This window comes from Tamandua tetradactyla, chromosome 24, assembly GCF_023851605.1.
Source record: "Tamandua tetradactyla isolate mTamTet1 chromosome 24, mTamTet1.pri, whole genome shotgun sequence".
NCBI classification, from domain to species: domain Eukaryota; kingdom Metazoa; phylum Chordata; class Mammalia; order Pilosa; family Myrmecophagidae; genus Tamandua; species Tamandua tetradactyla.
In genome coordinates this window covers 53,427,448-53,447,698 of record NC_135350.1, presented here as the reverse complement: position 1 = coordinate 53,447,698, position 20,251 = coordinate 53,427,448, and the positions used below count along the sequence as shown (strand labels likewise).

The 20,251-nt window shown below is 37.7% G+C and overlaps 1 protein-coding gene and 1 pseudogene across 1 annotated transcript; both read right to left on the bottom strand.

Annotated features, from left to right (window-relative positions):
- Positions 1-203: 203 nt before the first annotated feature.
- Positions 204-12,361, bottom strand: LOC143668219 (long-chain specific acyl-CoA dehydrogenase, mitochondrial-like; annotated as a pseudogene).
- Positions 12,362-12,519: 158 nt separating this feature from the next.
- LOC143668218 (endotoxic shock protective protein U9-ORF-like) lies at positions 12,520-20,026 on the bottom strand. Its single transcript, XM_077142808.1, has 5 exons — positions 19,909-20,026; positions 17,894-17,955; positions 17,024-17,068; positions 15,020-15,052; positions 12,520-12,857 (listed from the first exon to the last, which is right to left on the bottom strand). Exons 1-5 carry the CDS (start codon positions 20,024-20,026, stop codon positions 12,726-12,728), a joined length of 390 nt encoding a protein of 129 aa, XP_076998923.1. The 3' UTR covers positions 12,520-12,725.
- Positions 20,027-20,251: the final 225 nt, after the last annotated feature.

Below are 20,251 nucleotides of genomic sequence, written 5' to 3'. Positions count from 1 at the left end.
CTGAAATTGAAGAATTTAAGGATCTTTAGATTCAAAGATTTCTCTTTTCACTGTGTGACTATTATGGTTATATGGATTTATTTCTCTAGAGAAAAAGCATATAAAAACATGATTAGTGTATTACCCTGTACCAGGTCACATTTTTTCTGGAGTAGATTTAAAACTAGATTAACAGTAATAGAGTTTCAAATGTGAGCAGATGTCTACTTGTCATGGACAATCTCTCTTGCAATCAGCTCCTTCATTATTTCATTGGTACTACCATAGATTGGCTGAACTCAGGCATCCACATAAGGTTTTGCAATTGGGTACTACCACATGCATCCCTAGCCTCCAGGGAGCTGTACACAGTCATAAATTACACTGTTTTGTAACTCAGATGCTTAATATTTTGCCATGGAAGCAGTGGCAGAGTCCAGATGTTTCATTTCATGCAGATGGAGACAGCTTTCTGCAAAAGTTCTAGTTACCCAAATATGTGTTTTTAACTCTGCTAGCTTATGCTGCACCATCTGTATATGTGCAACCTGTTTTCCAAAAGCTTTTCTTTGTTTAACGTCGTTTCTGATTTCCTCAAATATGAATTCACTGGCTGAAACTGCTACTCAGCAATCAATAGCCTTTCCTGTGGAAGGTCTTTCATGAGGCAATTGAAGCCTTTATTCTCTTTTCCAAGTAGGGCACTAGCTGGCAATTGTGTACCTTCAAAGAAAAATTCTGCAGTATTCTGGGCTTTTAATCCCATTTTATGTAGCTTTCATCCTTGATAAATCCTTTCATTCCATTTTCCACCAGGGAAAGGCTAATGCCGTGGGCAGGGGAGTGAGCTTCATGAGTGCTCACTGCCACCACAGTCACATCACTCTGCCACCCATTAGTGATGAGCATCTTTTTTTTTTCATTTTTAAATTTTTCTTAAACATAACAACATACAAACACGAACATTCTTACCATATATCATTCCATTCTTGATATATAAACAATAACTCACAATATCATCCCATAGTTGTATATTCATCACCACGATCACCTCTCAGAACATTTGCATCAATCCAAAAAAAGAAATAAAAAGAAAAAAGAAAAAAATTCGTACATAGCATACCCCCTCCCCACTCCCCTCACCCATCACCAGCATTTCAATCTACTAAATTTATTTTAACATTTGTTCCCCCATTATTTATTTATTTTTAATCCATATGTTTTACTCATCTGTTGATAAAGTAGATAAAAGGAGCATCAGACACAGGGTTTTCACAATCACACAGTCACACTGTGAAAGCTCTATCATTATACAATCATCTTCAAGAGACATGGCTATTGGAACACAGCTCTACAGTTTCAGGCGGTTCCTTCCAGCCTTTCCATTACACCTTAACTAAAAAAGGTGATATCTATTTAATGTGTAAGAATAACTTCCAGAATAACCTCTTGACTCTGTTTGGAATCTCTCAGCCATTGGCATTTTATTTTGTCTCATTTCACTCTTCCCCCTTTTTGTCGAGAAGGTTTTCTCAATCCCTTCATGCTGAATCCCAGCTCATTCTAGGATTTCTATCCCACGTTGCCAGGAGGGTCCACACCCCTGGAAGTCGTGTAGATTGTCATGAACATCTTGCTTCCACTGAGAATCCAGTCACTTCCATCCCTTTTAGCATTTGTTTTTACTCCTTGCAAATCATTTCCAGCCCCAGTCACTGTCATTGCTATGGCACCAATACATTCACCTGCAGTCATCTGAGGGATGAAGTGCTGAATCTGTTCTTCTGAGCCATAGTTTGCAATGTGGGGCATAACAAATTCTGAATGAATAGTAAAACCTGGGCCAGTACAGTCTGAATGTGCTTGTTCCTCCGAGACCACGGCTACTGAATAGAAGTCCCCGCCAGTACCACCATGACGTTCTGCGATGTGGACACCAAGCCGTCCTTGTTTTCCAGCTTTTTCCCAAAGCTCCCATGCCAGTTTGAATCTATGGTAGACCCCAGAAAGGCTACATCCTTTAATCCTCATTCAATATTGCTCTCTTGGAGCTTTTTTTTTTTTTTTATTAATTAACGGAAAAAAAGAAATTAATCCAACATTTAAAAATCACACCATTCTACATATGCAATCAGTAATTCTTAACATCATCACATAGATGCATGATCATCGTTTCCTAGTACATTTGCATCGGTTTAGAAGAACTAGCAACACAACCGAAAAAGATATAGAATGTTAATATAGAGAAAAAAATAAAAGTAATAATAGTAAAAAAAAAACCAAAAAAACAAAACAAAAACCTATAGCTCAGATGCAGCTTCATTCAGTGTTTTAACATGATTACTTTACAATTAGGTATTATTGTGCTGTCCGTTTTTGAGTTTTTGGATCTAGTCCTGTTGCACAGTCTGTATCCCTTCAGCTCCAATTACCCATTATCTTACCCTGTTTCTAACTCCTGCTGGACTCTGTTACCAATGACATATTCCAAGTTTATTCTCGAATGTCGATTCACATCATTGGGACCATACAGTATTTGTCTTTTAGTTTTTGGCTAGACTCACTCAGCATAATGTTCTCTAGGTCCATCCATGTTATTACATGCTTCATAAGTTTATCCTGTCTTAAAGCTGCATAATATTCCATCGTATGTATATACCACAGTTTGTTTAGCCACTCGTCTGTTGATGGACATTTTGGCTGTTTCCATCTCTTTGCAATTGTAAATAACGCTGCTATAAACATTGGTGTGCAAATGTCCGTTTGTGTCTTTGCCCTTAAGTCCTTTGAGTAGATTCCCAGCAATGGTATTGCTGGGTCGTATGGCAATTCTATATTCAGCTTTTTGAGGAACCGCCAAACTGCCTTCCACAGGGGTTACACCATTTGACATTCCCACCAACAGTGGATAAGTGTGTCTCTTTCACCGCATCCTCTCCAGCACTTGTCATTTTCTGTTTTGTTGATAATGGCCATTCTGGTGGGTGTGAGATGATATCTCATTGTGGTTTTGATTTGCATTTCTCTAATGGCCAGGGACATTGAGCACCTCTTCATGTGCCTTTTGGCCATTTGTATTTCCTCTTCTGAGAGATGTCTTTTCAAGTCTTTTTCCCATTTTTTAATTGGGTTGGCTGTCTTTTTGTTGTTGAGTTGAACAATCTCTTTATAAATTCTGGATACTAGACCTTTATCTGATCTGTCATTTCCAAATATTGTCTCCCATTGTGTAGGCTGTCTTTCTACTTTCTTGATGAAGTTCTTTGATGCACAAAAGTGTTTAATTTTGAGGAGTTCCCATTTATTTATTTCCTTCTTCAGTGTTCTTGCTTTAGGTTTAAGGTCCATAAAACCACCTCCAATTGTAAGATTCATAAGATATCTCCCTACATTTTCCTCTAACTGTTTTATGGTCTTAGACCTAATGTTTAGATCTTTGATCCATTTTGAGTTAACTTTTGTGTAGGGTGTGAGATATGGGTCTTCTTTCCTTCTTTTGCATATGGATATCCAGTTCTCTAGGCACCATTTATTGAAGAGACTGTTGTGTCCCAGGTGAGTTGACTTGACTGCCTTATCAAAGATCAAATGTCCGTAGATGAGAGGGTCTATATCTGAGCACTCTATTCGATTCCATTGGTCGATATATCTATCTTTATACCAATACCATGCTGTTTTGACCACTGTGGCTTCATAATATGCCTTAAAGTAAGGCAGCGCGAGACCTCCAGCTTCGTTTTTTTTCCTCAAGATGTTTTTAGCAATTCGGGGCACCCTGCCCTTCCAGATAAATTTGCTTATTGGTTTTTCTATTTCTGAGAAATAAGTTGTTGGGATTTTGATTGGTATTGCATTGAATCTGTAAATCAATTTAGGTAGGATTGACATCCTAACTATATTTAGTCTTCCAATCCATGAACACGGTATGCCCTTCCATCTATTTAGGTCTTCTGTGATTTCTTTTAACAGTTTTTTGTAGTTTTCTTTATATAAGTTTTTGGTCTCTTTAGTTAAATTTATTCCTAGGTATTTCATTCTTTTAGTTGCAATTGTAAATGGAATTCATTTCTTGATTTCCCCCTCAGCTTGTTCATTACTAGTGTATAGAAATGCTATAGATTTTTTTTTTTTTTTTTTTTTTTAAAGAGAGAGGGAGGAAAGGAAGGAAAGACAGAGAAGGAAGGAAGGATGGAAGGAAGGAAGGGAGGAAGAAAGGGAAACATTTTTAAACATTTTCTTGTTTTATTATATTTTGTTTGTTTGTTTGTTTTTTACATGGGCTGGGGCCGGGAATCGAACCGGGGTCCTCCGGCACGGCAGGCAAGCACTCTTGCCCGCTGAACCACCGCGGCCCGCCCGAAATGCTATAGATTTTTGAATGTTGATCTTGTAACCTGCTACTTTGCTGTACTCATTTATTAGCTCTAGTAGTTTTGTTGTGGATTTTTCTGGGTTTTCGACGTATAGTATCATATCGTCTGCAAACAGTGATAGTTTTACTTCTTCCTTTCCAATTTTGATGCCTTGTATTTATTTTTCTTGTCTAATTGCTTTGGCTAGAACCTCCAACACAATGTTGAATAACAGTGGTGATAGTGGACATCCTTGTCTTGTTCCTGATCTTAGGGGGAAAGTTTTCAATTTTTCCCCATTGAGGATGATATTAGCTGTGGGTTTTTCATACATTCCCTCTATCATTTTAAGGAAGTTCCCTTGTATTCCTATCTTTTGAAGTGTTTTCAACAGGAAAGGATGTTGAATCTTGTCAAATGCCTTCTCTGCATCAATTGAGATGATCATGTGATTTTTCTGCTTTGATTTGTTGATATGGTGTATTACATTAATTGATTTTCTTATGTTGAACCATCCTTGCATACCTGGGATGAATCCTACTTGGTCATGATGTATAATTCTTTTAATGTGTTGTTGGATACGATTTGCTAGAATTTTATTGAGGATTTTTGCATCTATATTCATTAGGGAGATTGGCCTGTAGTTTTCTTTTTTTGTAATATCTTTGCCTGGATTTGGTATGAGGGTGATGTTGGCTTCATAGAATGAATTAGGTAGTTTTCCCTCCACTTCGATTATTTTGAAGAGTTTGAGGAGAGTTGGTACTAATTCTTTCTGGAATGTTTGATAGAATTCACATGTGAAGCCGTCTGGTCCTGGACTTTTCTTTTTAGGAAGCTTTTGAATGACTAATTCAATTTCTTTACTTGTGATTGGTTTGTTGAGGTCATCTATGTCTTCTTGAGTCAAAGTTGGTTGTTCATGTCTTTCCAGGAACCCGTCCATTTCATCTAAATTGTTGTATTTATTAGCGTAAAGTTGTTCATAGCATCCTGTTATTACCTCCTTTATTTCTGTGAGGTCAGTAGTTATGTCTCCTCTTCCATTTCTGATCTTATTTATTTGCATCCTCTCTCTTCTTCTTTTGTCAATCTTGCTAAGGGCCCATCAATCTTATTGATTTTCTCATAGAACCAACTTCTGGTCTTATTGATTTTCTCTATTGTTTTCATGTTTTCAATTTCATTTATTTCTGCTCTAACCTTTGTTATTTCTTTCCTTTTGCTTGCTTTGGGATTAGTTTGCTGTTCTTTCTCCAGTTCTTCCAAGTGGACAGTTAATTCCTGCATTTTTGCCTTTTCTTCTTTTCTGATATAGGCATTTAGGGCAATAAATTTCCCTCTTAGCACTGCCTTTGCTGCGTCCCATAAGTTTTGATATGTTGTGTTTTCATTTTCATTCGCCTCGAAGTATTTGCTAATTTCTCTTGCAATTTCTTCTTTGACCCACTGGTTGTTTAAGAGTGTGTTGTTGAGCCTCCATGTATTTGTGAATTTTCTGGCACTCGGCCTATTATTGATTTCTAACTTCATTCCTTTATGATCCGAGAAAGTGTTATGTATAATTTCAATCTTTTTAAATTTGTTAAGACTTGCTTTGTGACCCAGTATATGGTCTATCTTTGAGAATGATCCATGAGCACTTGAGAAAAAGGTGTATCCTGCTGTTGTGGGATTTAATGTCCTATAAATGTCTGTTAAGTCTAGCTCATTTATAGTAATATTCAGATTCTCTATTTCTTCATTGATCCTCTGTGTAGATGTTCTGTCCATTGATGAGAGTGGTGAATTGAAGTCTCCAACTATTATGGTATTTGTGTCTATTTCCCTTTTCAGTGTTTGCAGTGTATTCCTCACGTATTTTGGGGCATTCTGGTTCGGTGCGTAAATATTTATGATTGTTATGTCTTCTTGTTTAATTGTTCCTTTTATTAGTATATAGTGTCTTTCTTTGTCTCTTTTAACTGTTTTACATTTGAAGTCTAATTTGTTGGATATTAGTATAGCCACTCCTGCTCTTTTCTGGTTGTTATTTGCATGAAATATCTTTTCCCAACCTTTCACTTTCAACCTATGTTTATCTTTGGGTATAAGATGTGTTTCCTGTAGACAGCATATAGAAGGATCCTGTTTTTAATCCATTCTGCCAGTCTATGTCTTTTGATTGGGGAATTCAGTCCATTGACATTTAGTGTTATTACTGTTTGGATAATATTTTCCTCTACCATTTTGCCTTTTGTATTATATATATCATATCTGATTTTCCTTCTTTCTACACTCTTTTCCATATCTCTCTCTTCTGTCTTTTTGTATCTGACTCTAGTGCTCCCTTTAGTATTTCTTGCAGAGCTGGTCTCTTGGTCACAAATTCTCTCAGTGACTTTTTGTCTGAGAATGTTTTAATTTCTCCCTCATTTTTGAAGGACAATTTTGCTGGATATAGGAGTCTTGGTTGGCAGTTTTTCTCTTTTAGTAATTTAAATATATCGTCCCACTGTCTTCTAGCTTCCATGGTTTCTGCTGAGAAATCTACACATAGTCTTATTGGGTTTCCCTTGTATGTGATGGATTGCTTCTCTCTTGCTGCTTTCAAGATCCTCTCTTTCTCTATGACCTCTGACATTCTAACTAGTAAGTGTCTTGGAGAACACCTATTTGGGTCTAATCTCTTTGGGGTGCGCTGCACTTCTTGGATCTGTAATTTTAGGTCTTTCATAAGAGTTGGGAAGTTTTCAATGATAATTTCTTCCATTAGTTTTTCTCCTCCTTTTCCCTTCTCTTCTCCTTCTGGGACACCCACAACACGTATATTTGTGCGGTTCATATTGTCCTTGAGTTCCCTGATACCCTGTTCAAATTTTTCCATTCTTTTCCCGATAGTTTCTGTTTCTTTTTGGAATTCAGATGTTCCATCCTCCAAATCACTAATTCTATCTTCTGTCTCTTTAAATCTATCATTGTAGGTATCCATTGTTTTTTCCATCTTTTCTACTTTATCCTTCACTTCCATAAGTTCTGTGATTTGTTTTTTCAGTTTTTCTATTTCTTCTTTTTGTTCAGCCCATGTCTTCTTCATGTCCTCCCTCAATTTATCAATTTCGTTTTTGAAGAGGTTTTCCATTTCTGTTCGTATATTCAGCATTAGTTGTCTCAGCTCCTGTATCTCATTTGAACTATTGGTTTGTTCCTTTGACTGGGCCATATTTTTAATCTTCTGAGCATGATCCGTTATCTTCTGCTGCTGGCGTCTGGGCATTTAGTCAGATTTCCCTGGGTGTCGGACCCAACAGGTTGTAAGATTTTTCTGTGAAATCTCTGGGTTCTGTTTTTCTTATCCTGCCCAGTAGGTGGCGCTCGTGGCACACGTTTGTCTCACGTGTTTGGAAGGGATCCCCCCAGTCACTGTTCTCCGCAGCCTGGGGATTTCCGATCCAATTCTCTCAGTTAGTCCGGGGGGCCGTGCATGGTGGGGGCGTCAGCCGCCGCGGCTAGAGGGGACTCTGTGGCTCCTTTATTAATGCCCCTATTGGTGTTTGGTTCGACCCAGTCCCTGCCACTGTCGGAAATTCCCTCCACTCCCTGGAGGGGTGTCGGTTGCCGGCTGCCGCGGCCTGGGGAACTCGCCACCGGACCAGGAAGCCACCCGCGGGGGAGGGGTGCCAGTTGTTGGCCACCGCGGCTTGGGTAGCCCTCTGATCCGAGACTCGTATCCGGTCCAGGAAGCCGCCCGCAAAAGAGGGGCGCCGGCCGCCGCGGCTTGGGAAACTTGCCTCTCCGAGACTCTCAGCCGGCCCGGGAAGGAGGGAGGGAGGAGCTCCAGCCTCCAGCTGCCGCTGCTCAGGGAATCGCGCGCCCTTCGGGGATCTCACCGCAGAAGAGTCTCGCAGTCAGTCTAGCCAGTCCAGAGTGGTGTACGCTGTGTGTCCATTCCCTGCCGTGGCCCCGAGAGCTGTTCTGCACTGTTTCTGTTCACCTAGTAGTTGCTCTGGAGGAGGAACTAAGACGCTCGGACCTTACTAAGCCGCCATCTTGGCCCCACCCTCTGGGAGCTTTTTGATTGTTCCCATGGAGATGTGACTCACTCGATTGTGGGTATTAACTTTTGATTAGAGGGAGATATGACTCCACCATTCCAGGTGGGTCTTGGTTAGTTTGCTGGAATCTTTTAAAACAGGAAACATTTTGGAGAGAGTCTCTTTTGAGAGCCACAGATCCAAAGACAGAGCCTGTGCAACCAGAGACTTTGGAGAGATAGAAGGAAAACACCCCTGAGGAGCTTCATGAAACAAGAAGCCTGGAGAGAAAGCTAGCAGACATCGCCATGTTTGCCATGTGCCTTTCCAGTTGAGAGAGAAACCCTGAACTTCATTGGCCTTTCTTAAGTGAAGGTAACCTCTTGTTGGTGCCTTGATTTGGGCATTTCTATTGACTTGCTTTAATTTGGACAATTTCATGGCCTTAGAACTGTAAAATTGCAACTTAATGAATTCCCCCTTTTAAAAGCTGTTCCATTTCTGGTGTATCGCATTCTGGCAGCTAGCAACCTAGAACAGCTCCCTACTCACTTCTCCAGCTTTCTCCCATTCTGCGTGATGGGGAACCACTTCCTGAAAAAAACTTCATTACACTTTCCCTGAAAATGGGCATTATCTGAAGAAAAGATTCGTCGAATTCACGTATCTGTTCGTTTTTCAGCAGAAGGAGTTTCTAGACGTTCTTCCCCTCCAGAAGGAGAACACAACGGGTTAGCTTAGACAACAGGAATTTATTGGCCCATGGTTTTGAGGCTAGGAGAAGTCCAAAATCAAGGCATCTGCAAGGCAGTGCTTCTGCAGGAAGAACAGGTTGTTCTGGGGCTGGTTGTTTTTCTGTCACAAGGCAGCACACACAGTGGCCTCTCCTGGCTTCTTGGGCTTCTCCCTGTGGCTGTTTCCCATTTCCCCAAGGTTTGTTTTTGGAAAAATTTGCTAAACCCTGGCTTTGCAGCCAACCACACCACCTCTCATTGCACAAAATCATACAGGGTGATAATTCCCTCTGCAAGCGTGAGAGGGGAGATGTAAATTTCAGGAACTTTGTCAGGCCAGAGAACTAAAATTCAGAGAGCCCCTCAAAACAAACAGAACCAAATCCTGTAGACAAGTAAAGTGAAATGTCGTGTGTGCCAGTTTTATTTTTTCCAATAAAAAGTAAAAAATTGTGATAAGAACTCATAATTGTAGCCAGAGAAAATTATAAGGCAGAAGTCAAATTCTAATTAAATGATCTCAGGAGGTATATCTTTTAGGGTGCCCGTCTTTCTCTCACATATAATTTTGCTATATAGAAGTCTAAATCTGGATGATGTTAATTGTAAAAGCTCTTCTGCTTCAGGAGGTAAACAATGCTTGCTTATCTTATTTCCTTAGTTGCTTTCAACAATTATCAGGCAAACAGAAATCTTCTCTGTTATGTTTGATGAGTGGAGAATAAGTGTATACATATGCATATTGCAAGGAATGCATCCAAAAGAGATTTCTAGAGAAAAAACTGGATTAGCACAAATGTGCATGAAAATGTCTCTGGTAGCAGAGGAAGTTGGAGAAACCTGCCCCTTGGCCTTGGCATTAGCAGACCTTGTAATCTAACACACTGGGAAGATGCTGCAAGCTGTAAGAGTTAGGGAGGGCTACAATAATGCCCCACCTCCACCCCACAGCTCTTCACCCAGCTGTGTCTCAGGGTCTGGTGGCTAAGCCCTCCTCTGTGGGAGTCAGGAGCATCCCACAGCTGCACTTCTGAGAATCCATTCTGACCTGTGATTCCCAGCCCTATGGCATTTTATAATATTCACCCCTGGTTCCTTCCACTTCCAGAAATTCAATTTAATTGGTCTCGGATGGGGCCTTAGTATTGTATTTTTAAAAAGATTCTCAGTTGAGTCAAATCTGCAGCCAGGATTGGGAAGTGCTAGGTAGAGATTTCCCTTGAGGCCTCCAGCTTTCAAATGAATGCAACTGTATCCTTTTTTAGCCCTGAAAATATGTTTTACTATGTCTTGTGTTTGTTCTCAGTGCTTTTGTCATGAACCATAATTCATAGTCCTGAAGGTGTCTTGATGCATCTTCAAATATATTTCATTATTTTTTAATAGCACCCTCCCAGGTTATAGTAAATAGTGCTTCAAAACAGTGAGAATCCCATAAAGATAGACCCACCCTGGCTCATTCTCTTCTGTTCTCTCAGTGCTTCAAAATGCGGAGATAGTGGAAAATTGTTGAACAAGCCAGTGAATAAAGAGAGAAAATTAAGACATATGTTTGACACTGAACTCAAATATAGTGAATGATAGAACACGATCCAAAAATATCTCTGCGTATCAGAAGGTTGAATCTAATCACATAAATTCTTACAGAGGTAAATATGAAGTCCTATTCTTTTGAAGAGAACAGGTACAGGAGAAATCAATTATATTTTATCAGCAACATGAGAAAAGAACTTAGTGGTTACTTGAAAAGGCAGTTATAGCCTTAGATCAGATGAATAGACATAGAATGTATGTTTCAGTTTCCTTGGCTGCTCAAACAAATACCACACAAAGGGATAGTTTAAACAATAGGAACGTAATGGCTCACAGTTTTGCGGCCAGGAAAAAGTCCAAAAACAAGACATCATCAAGGTGCTGCTTTCCGGGGCTGGGTGGCAGTGCTCCTCGGTCCTTGGCTCCTCTGTCACAAGGCAATGACTATGGTGGCCTCTCCTTCCTTCTCTCGGCTCCATTGACCTTCAGCTTTTTGCCTTCTGTAGTTTTCTCTCTGTCTGAGTATCGTTCTTCTCATAAAGGACTCCAGTAAGAGAATTAAGACCCATCCTGGGCCACACCATAACTAAAATAACCTCATCAAAAGTCCTACTTACAACGGGCTCACGGGAATGGGTAAAGTTTAAAAACATGCTTTCTAGGTACACAGCTCCAAACCACCATAATCTAGAATGTAGAGGGTAGTCATCCCATTTTTATCGTTTTCCAGATAGCCTCTGTGGGATTATATGCAATTCAGAAAACCACCCTGGGGGTAGCAACAGTACAAAACCTGGAGAATAGTCAGAGAAGACTTCCAAGCTGTTGGGAGAAACCAAACCATGCCACGAAGAGAGGATTGGAGGACTGGGGAATTTTAGTTTAGAAAACTTACAGACTGTGACAATTATCTTCAATTAACTGAAGAGTTATCAATGAGAAGGTAGATTAGATTCATTCATTGTGGCCCCAAAGAGTAAGCCTAGGACAAAATTTTAACTTGTTATAAGAAATAGCTTTCCCAAGGTCAAAGCTATGCAAAAAAGGAATATGGAATGGGCTATGTTGCCTAGAGTGACTTCTCTGCCAATATAGGTGTTCAGGTAGATAACTGCTTTTAAAGAGATTGGGGACAATGTTTAAATGTAGACTCTGCTTCAGTGGAGCCTGATACTGTGCATTTCTAATGAGCTACTAGACGATGCTGATTTAAGGGTCTCTGAGGTCCTTCCAAAGCTCAGACTTTAGTTTCTATGAAATGGATGCATGTCCTCTCCTGCACTAACTCTATTCCTTTTGACTTTTAGGTGTGACCCTATTGCAACCAATTGTAATGAGAGACCTTCGGGAAACTTTCTAAATGATGCTAAAGACCCCATGAATGCCACACAATGACTTGGCATGTAAGCAGAAGGGACAAATAGGCTGTGATCTTGCCCTTAAGTAAGATGTGCCAAGGTTACTGATCACTTTCCTGAAAGGTGGACTGCATATTTATAGAGATGGAGAATGAGTAAACATTTGCAAAATCCTTTCTTTTTCTTTTTACTATGTACGTTTCTATACACAGATTAAGGAGAACATTGTAATTTTGTCTCCCAAAAAAGGCAAAAAGAAATTTTAATTGCATTTCATTAAGGCTTATAAATGTCTCTCCCAGCTAAAAGGTTCAAAACACCATCTTCTCTTGCAGGAGCCATCACAAGTAGTCCAGGATGTAGGTTGAGGATGGAATCTTTCTCTCACCCATCCCCTCCCAAAATATGGCCAATTCAGGCATTGCCCGCCCCATGTCATTCTCCTCCTTTTTTGTTACCCCTGATTCTAAACTAGGCATATGACTGCCCAGAAAATAAGAGGCTCTATTTCCTAGACCCCATGCCTGTGTTTTTAATCCGTCATTCTTCTTTAATGATAGAAAAAACATTTCTCTTAGGAACAATGATAAAACTTTTTTAATGAAGCATTCCCATTAAAACCAGGATATTGGAAAGGACACACTGTGATACATGGAGCAGTAGGATTACATCTTCAATCTTCAACTGTGTATTAAACAAGGCCTGGAGGAGGAAGAAGCTGCTTTTGACTATGAAGTTCCTGAAGAATTTCATTAATCATGAATCTCCTCGTCTGTTTCCGGTAAGAGGGACTGGTGGAGTTAGAGTCAAAGGAGGTTCAGTTTCTACTGTTGGTGGAACTGTTGGCATAGGGCCCACAGTAGTTCTTCTGTTGACCGGTGGTTTTCTCTGATAAAGAAAAAATCAAAACAAGAATGCATGTATATATACTCAACATGTAAAAATTCATTGCGATTACTTGTAAAATATTTTTCTAATCATATAGGGAGGGAGGGAATTATTTTCAACTTATCCCATATATATTTATTTTAGATTCAATAACTTATCACCAATGTTCTCTAATTTCTCTTTATGTATATGGCAAGTAATGACATTTTGAAAGTTTGATTTGGTGTTTAAAAAGAGAATCAAGCATTCTGCTTCTAACCAGATTGTTATAGCTGTTTTTCCTGATGACAATAACTGGAATAATTGGATAAAATATTTTTTTTATTAATTAAAAAAAATTAACTAACACAGGATTTAGAAAAAATCATTCCATTCTACATATGCAATCAGTAATTCTTAATATCATCACATAGATGTATGATCATCATTTCTTAGTACATTTGCAAAATATTTTTTAAAAGCATCTTTTTTTTTTGAAGGTATCAAAATTCTAAGAGAGTGAGGCTTTATGGACCCAAGATTGTGGTAAGGCAAGAATTCCACAGAGGCATTTGGCTCTACTATTCTATTCAAGCCAACTGGCAATTCCAAAGTAGTGGCTGACAGATTGAGAAGCTGAGCAGAGCTTATGACAAACTCTAGGACTGGGGGATAAAATTTAGAGTTAAAGGGCTGCCAGAGAGAAAGGGGCCTAGTAAGTAACCAGTCTTTTGGTTAGAATCCTAGATCTTGCCCTAGGAGTAAGATCTAGGGTGAAAAAGGGACTTATTCAAACCATCTCAGTTTCCGATTGAATTAAGGTGGTCTTGAATGCTGTGAAACAGAAATGAATCCTTTCTGGAGGAAAATAACCTCATCTAGAACCTCAAGGTGCTGGTATGATTTCTCATAAACAATATTCACCACTCAATAAAAAAATAACTAGTCTCTTCCCTCCCCCAAATACAAAGCATACGAAAAGACAAAGCTTAACTGGAAACCAAAAGGAAAAGGTAGACAACAGAAGAAAACCCACAGGAGATCCAAAAACTGGGGTTACCTGACTGGCTTTAAAATCACTGCGATTGAAGTGCTCACGAAATTAAAAAGATAAGATGGAGACTTCGGCAGAGAATTGGAAACGGTGTAAGAGACTTAAACAGAAATTTGAAATGAAAAATTTTTCTAACTAAAATTAGAACTAGTTAAACAGCGGATTAAATAAAACTGAAGACAGATACCGATCTGGAAGATGGTTCAGAAGAAAGTATACACAGTGAAGCCAAGCAAAAAGAAAAGGTGAAAAACGTAGACAAAGCCTAAGAGATATATGACAATCAGAATAAAGGTCTATAGTGGACTTGAAATTTAAGAAAATAAGATAGAAGATAGGGCAGAAGAAACATTTGATCAGATAATGGCTACTAATTTTCAAAAAATGATGAAAGGCATCAACCCACAAATTAAAGAAGCACTAAGACACCATTCCCAAGCAAGATAAATAGAAAAAAAATAACTCCATATTATTGTAAAACTTCTAAAACCAGAAATCAGGAAAAATATTTTAAAGATATATATATATATATACATATATATTATTTGTTTATTTATTGTTTTTTTGTTTCTGCATTGGCAGGCACTGGGAATCAAACTCTGGTCTCCAGCATGGCAGGCGAGAACTCTGCCTGCTGAGCCATCGTGGCTGGCCCATAAAGATTTTTTTTTTAATTAATGTATTTATTAATTAAAAAACAACAACAAACAAACTAAAACATTAACATGTGATCATTCCATTCCTCATACACATAAAGGTATTTTTAAAGTCAAAGTTATGCATATTTAAAATGAACAATTTCTTTCTTAAATATTTTTAGCAGGAAACATGTAATGGAAGTCAGGATTATTGTTTAACAACTGTCTTCAACATTTTTGAGAAATTGTAATTTTTCAGACAGATTCTCAAGCTTTTGCTCTTCAATCAATTAACAAGATTTTTAGAATGAAGAACATTCTTAATTCATAAATAATGATTTAGAGTTTTATTAAAAAGAAGTTATAAACTGGAAAGGAAATCACTATTATGACAACCAAATACACAGATTTCCTGTCTTTCCCTTCATGTCCAAGCCCTCAATCTCCATCAAGTTTTCCTAAGGGTGGAAAAACCAAGAGTGAAAACTTACACAGATACACAGTTCACGAAACTTCCGAAGTTGCTGTAAGGAAAAAAAAACAACAGCTATGTGACATCTAATTGTTAGAAAACTTTGTTTTAGCTCAAATATATTTTTTAATGTTTTGAGGAGATTATATAAAGAAGTGTGTTGTCATGTTAACTGGGGAATCATAGAGAAGAAAAGAGATCTAAGAGTTTGCTAATGAGTCCTACGTCTTGGGGCTTGCCCTTATGAAACTTACTCATGCAAAGGAGAAGCTAGGCCTACTTATAATTATGGGTAAGAGTCACCCCCAGAGAAGCTCTTTTGTTGCTCAGATGTGGCCTCTCTCTCTAAGCCAACTCAGCAGGTAAACTCACTGCCCTTCTCTCCCATGGTGCATGACTTCCAGGAATGTAAATCTTCCCAGCAATGTGGGACATGACTCCCAAGGATGAGCCTGGACCTGGCATTGTGGGATTGAGAAAGCCTTCTTGACCAAAAGGAGGAAGAGAAATGAAATAAAATAAAGTTTCAGTGGATGAGAGATTTCAAATAAAGAGGTCATTCTGGATGTTATTCTTTACATTTTATAGATATGCCTTTTAGTTTTAGTGTATTAGAATAGCTGGAAGGAAATAACTAAAACTGCTGAATTGTAATCCACTAGCCTTGATTCTTAAGACAATTATTTAAGTATATAACTATATAACTGTGTGATTGTGAAACCCTGTGGCTGACAATCCCTTTATCTAGTGTATGGATAGATGAGTTAAAAACCAAGGACAATAAATAAATAAATAAATAATAGAGGGATGAGGGACATGGGATGTTTTGGGTGTTTTGTGTTTTTTTCATTTATATTTTTATTCTTATACATGTTTGTTTTGGAGTTCAAAAATTGATTATGGTGATGAATGCACAACCATATGATGATACTGTGAGCCACTGATTCTACACATTGGATGATGATAGGTATGTGACTTTATCTAAAAAAATTGCATTTTTTAAAAAAGGATTGTCTGAGATGAGCAATAGCCCAAAGAGTTTTCCACATTTAACTCTAGTGGGAGAAACAATCAGGGGACCTAAGAACACAGTGAATTATCTCTACTCTTTTTTTCAGACCACAAAAGGAACAGGAGATAGAGAGCCCACAAGAGGAGCAGAGAACTGTGCGCATTGATAATTCTCTTTGTATCAGACTTGCACATTCGCTGGCGGTGTTCAGAGACCTGAGCTTTCAAAGATGCTCCAAGTATCTTCAAGGAGATGCGGAGCAGCAAGAAATATCCCAAAAGGATACAATATGTAGACCAAATTCTATGCTAAAGGCAATCAGTACAAAACTCACACGTATCCACCTCAGAGCTTGCTTGGTAAAAAAAAAAAAAGCAAATTTGTCAATTGAGACAAAGTCCTCTAATATAATTTAATACATGAAATTTTACATGAGGAATTTTAGACATCATAATGAATGCATTTAAATTTACAATGTGATACAGTAACACTCAATATGCGGCCATTCTTTGACCCTCTGAAAAGCAAAGACATAATAGTGTGTTGAAAAAACAAGATACTTAGTGAAGGTTTTATTTAGTTGATTTTTAATCAAATATGATTTTGCAAATCTGGTAAAAAAATAAATCTCATGACTTTTATTATCCTCTTATTTGCAAATGAGAAATAGTTGTACAGATTTTGTATTGAGAAGGATGATGTTTACCAAGATAGTGACTCATGGCCCGTGGTGATAACTTTCACAGGCCTGAAGAGGGTCTATTTCTTTGGAGATTATTCTCCCCAGTTAGCAGGGATTGCTTACAGAATTCCTAGCTATGCCAGTCTATTATCTATGCTTTCTGCCTTAGAGTTTTAGTTTTTGGAGAAACTTGGAAAAAATTGAATTGTACTTAATGTTCCTAAAAGTATTACTTTTTGAAAACATCAAAAGTTTTCTCCCTAAATCATATCTTTCTAGAAACAGTAAATAAATCCTGACTTAGTTAAAGGGGAAAAAAAAGCAAGTACCTGTAAGCTCAGCCGATGGTAAATTCCATAATGAAATTCTCTTACCTGTGAAAATTGAAAAGCAAAGAGCAATTTTTTTGTTTGCTCTGAGGCCTTGAGGAAATTTGTTATGACATTAATAATACATTAGGAAGTCTGGACTCTGAGTTCTCTCATGGTAAGGACTGTGTGTCATTATTTTTGCAATCCTTGTGCTTAGCATGAATACCCATCTCTTGGAGATTTTCAAAAATAGGTTGTTTGAAGAATGAATGAATAAATCTTGCATATGTTAGTTAGCAATCATCTTACTAATCCTTTTTAATACCAGGACATATTTTCTCCAGTAATCCTCTCAGCCCTACTTACTTTCCTCTGCTCACAATAACGACTTGAGTTTTAGTCGTGTTTACCTATTACCTCCAGGCTTCTGGTTGTCTTAAAGTTCATCAAGGACCCCTGAAAGTGCCACTCTTGCAAGCAGTGGTCGTACATCTTAGCTGCCCATGGAAATAATCACCTGGAAAACCTGATGCCTTGGCCACATCCAGATTAACTCAGACCAATATTTGAGGATGGCATGCAGGTATCAGTATTTTCTCAAGTTCCCCCAAGTGATTCCAGAGTGCAACCAAGGTAGGGGACTAGTGCTCTACTATCAGGTCAGGAGAGCTTCCCCCACCATCCTCTACTCAAATCTCTTGCTTTTCCATCAGGCTCTTTCAAAATAGGTTGAAAGAGCTGCTTTCAGCTTCAAAGAAACTTTTTATAGTAGGGACTGTTGCTCGGATAGAAAAAAGCTTTTTTTTTTTGAGGGTTGAATGCAACTTACAAGCTCAGAATGTATAAACCAGGCTAATTTGCAGAAAAACACATTAAAAGTTTGCTTACTCGTGCACAGTGAGCTGTGATCAAAAGGAAAGCGACTAGGAACACCACTTTCATCTTTATATCTGTGAATAAATCAAGAATATTTCTTTTTGCTGTTGCCGCCATTTAAACCATCTTTAAGCATGCATTTCAATGGCAATAATAACATTCACAATGTTGTGTAACCCTCCTCTCCATCCATTTCCAATATTTTTTCATCATCCCAAACAAAAACTCTGTACCCATAAGCAATAACCCCCCTTTTCCTTCTCCTTTTCCTTCTCCTTCTCTGATAGCCTCTAATCTACTTTCTTTCTCTGTGAATTTGCCTGTTCTAGATATTTCTTCTAAGTGGAATCCTACAATAGTTGTCTTCTTATGTCTGGCTCATTTCACTTTGCATAATGTTTTCAGGATTCATCCACAATATAACATGTACCAGTACTTTCTTCTGATGGCTGAATAATAACATTCCATTGTATGGATATACCATATTTTGTTTATCCATTCATGTGCTGATGGACATTTGAGTTGTTTCCACCTTTTAGCTATTGCGCTAATACTGATCTACCATTGGTGCACAAGAGTATCATTTCCTAACTTAGGAAATATGGAGCATTTACCTGCTATGTAGTCTGACACTGGTTCAGGCATGTTACTAAGGAGCTTCCTATTAAAAGACCACATGTTTGGAACCAAAAGATCTATAGAGTAGGGATTCTGGAGGATGTTAAATAATCAAAACACAGATTATGATGAAATTGTCTTGGAATGGTAGTTATACTCAAATCAGGTTCTAAATATACACACATGCAAGCATACAAATACTATATAAAACATTTAATACTTAGGAATATTTTCCCAGTGAGTTTAAAGGAACGTCAGTATAGTCTATGAATTGCTTTTAAAGCACAGCATTTTAATATTTATTATTTCATTTGATTCTCACAATGACCTTGATAGGTAGATATTATAACTATCTTATAAGTGGGTATTTGTAGTATCTAATCCTATACATTATGAGGCCAACTATTTATTTGATTTACTGATAGATTTTCATAGGTATGAGATTTTCTGTTCTGTATTGAAACATAGCAAATTTCATTTCAATCATTGTTATCTTTTACACAAACAAGAAAAATTTCAAGCTGTCAATGATGTATAAAATGCCTTTTTATGTTGTTTTGAAGGAAGAGAAGGGAGATGAGGCATTTTGAATAGAAATGGAAATATAATTATTATGTCTCTCCATAAGCAGAATACTATAATTTTCAAAGAGTGTATTAATTGACTCATTTGCATGAATAAGAGGTGTCATTTGTGGTAAATGTTTATTATGAAAGTTAACTCTGCCATCTGAAATATTTTATTATAAATGAATTTTAAAAAACAGATATCAAGACAGAAATAACAACACATATTTAACTCTCCTAGACCTGTGAAATACCATCCGAGAATCTCTCCAGAACCAAACTGCCAACCACAGAAAAAAAGGAAGTTGACAAAAAAAAAAATCCACCTTCAAAGTTAAACAATATTTGAAATGGGAAGAGAGACTTCAAGGGGGTGATATGAAGACGAAGTTTATATAAATATTATTGTCTCCTAGGCAGGCCGCGTCCTCCATGTTCCCCCCCAATAAATGGTTACGCTTCCCTTAATTTTCCCTATCTACATTGCAAAAATATGAAAGAAGGAAGGACGAATGCATGTTTGTAGAATAGCTTCAAAAATAAGGAATTAATGGCAATGTAGAAATTTTGTCACTATATTTCTATAATTTATTTTCAGTCGTTAGCTATTTTAAGGCCCTAGTATAAATCAGTACCAGTATATTTTTAAAATTTTGTGTATGTACATATATGCAATCATATAAAATAATATTTAAGTAATCAAATAAAAACACATTCCAAACTATGAAAGTGGATTAAAATATGTTATTGCCAATGGATTTAACGAAATTCTTTAATGTATGACTGTCGTGACTGCCTGTATCTTTTATAAGATAATAAAATTTATCATTGAAAAGATGTTACCTTGTACCATAAGGAAGAAAGAGTTGTCCAGTAGCCTTAAGATTTCCTCTGAAGCCTCTTTGCCTGACGTGGTCTGGGTAACTGGAAGGTATTTATATTGTATAGAAACCAATGACATGTGATATCAGCACATTTGACCCACATTTATATATTGCTGAGACAGGGGTTTTCCTTGTAGATCAACACCTCATTTTTTTGTGGGGATTAGACTTTTGTTCGTTTAGTTATGATAAATTTCTGTGGTTATTCATGGGACATGAATAATTCTTTCAGAAGATTCTAGGGTTTTGCTTATGAACAATGAGGATAAAATAATTGCAACAACTAGAAAAGTACCATAATG

What these genes read in the sequence shown, in the direction of transcription:
- LOC143668218 (XM_077142808.1), bottom strand. Translation starts at nt 20,026, where the DNA reads ATGTCATTGGTTTCTATACAATATAAATACCTTCCAGTTACCCAGACC. An exon ending in ACCATCGGCTGAGCTTACAG is followed by an intron (nt 15,053 to 17,023) that starts GTACTTGCTTTT and finishes TTTTCCTTACAG; the next exon opens with CAACTTCGGAAGTTTCGTGA. An exon ending in TTCGTGAACTGTGTATCTGT is followed by an intron (nt 12,858 to 15,019) that starts GTAAGTTTTCAC and finishes TTTCTTTATCAG; the next exon opens with AGAAAACCACCGGTCAACAG.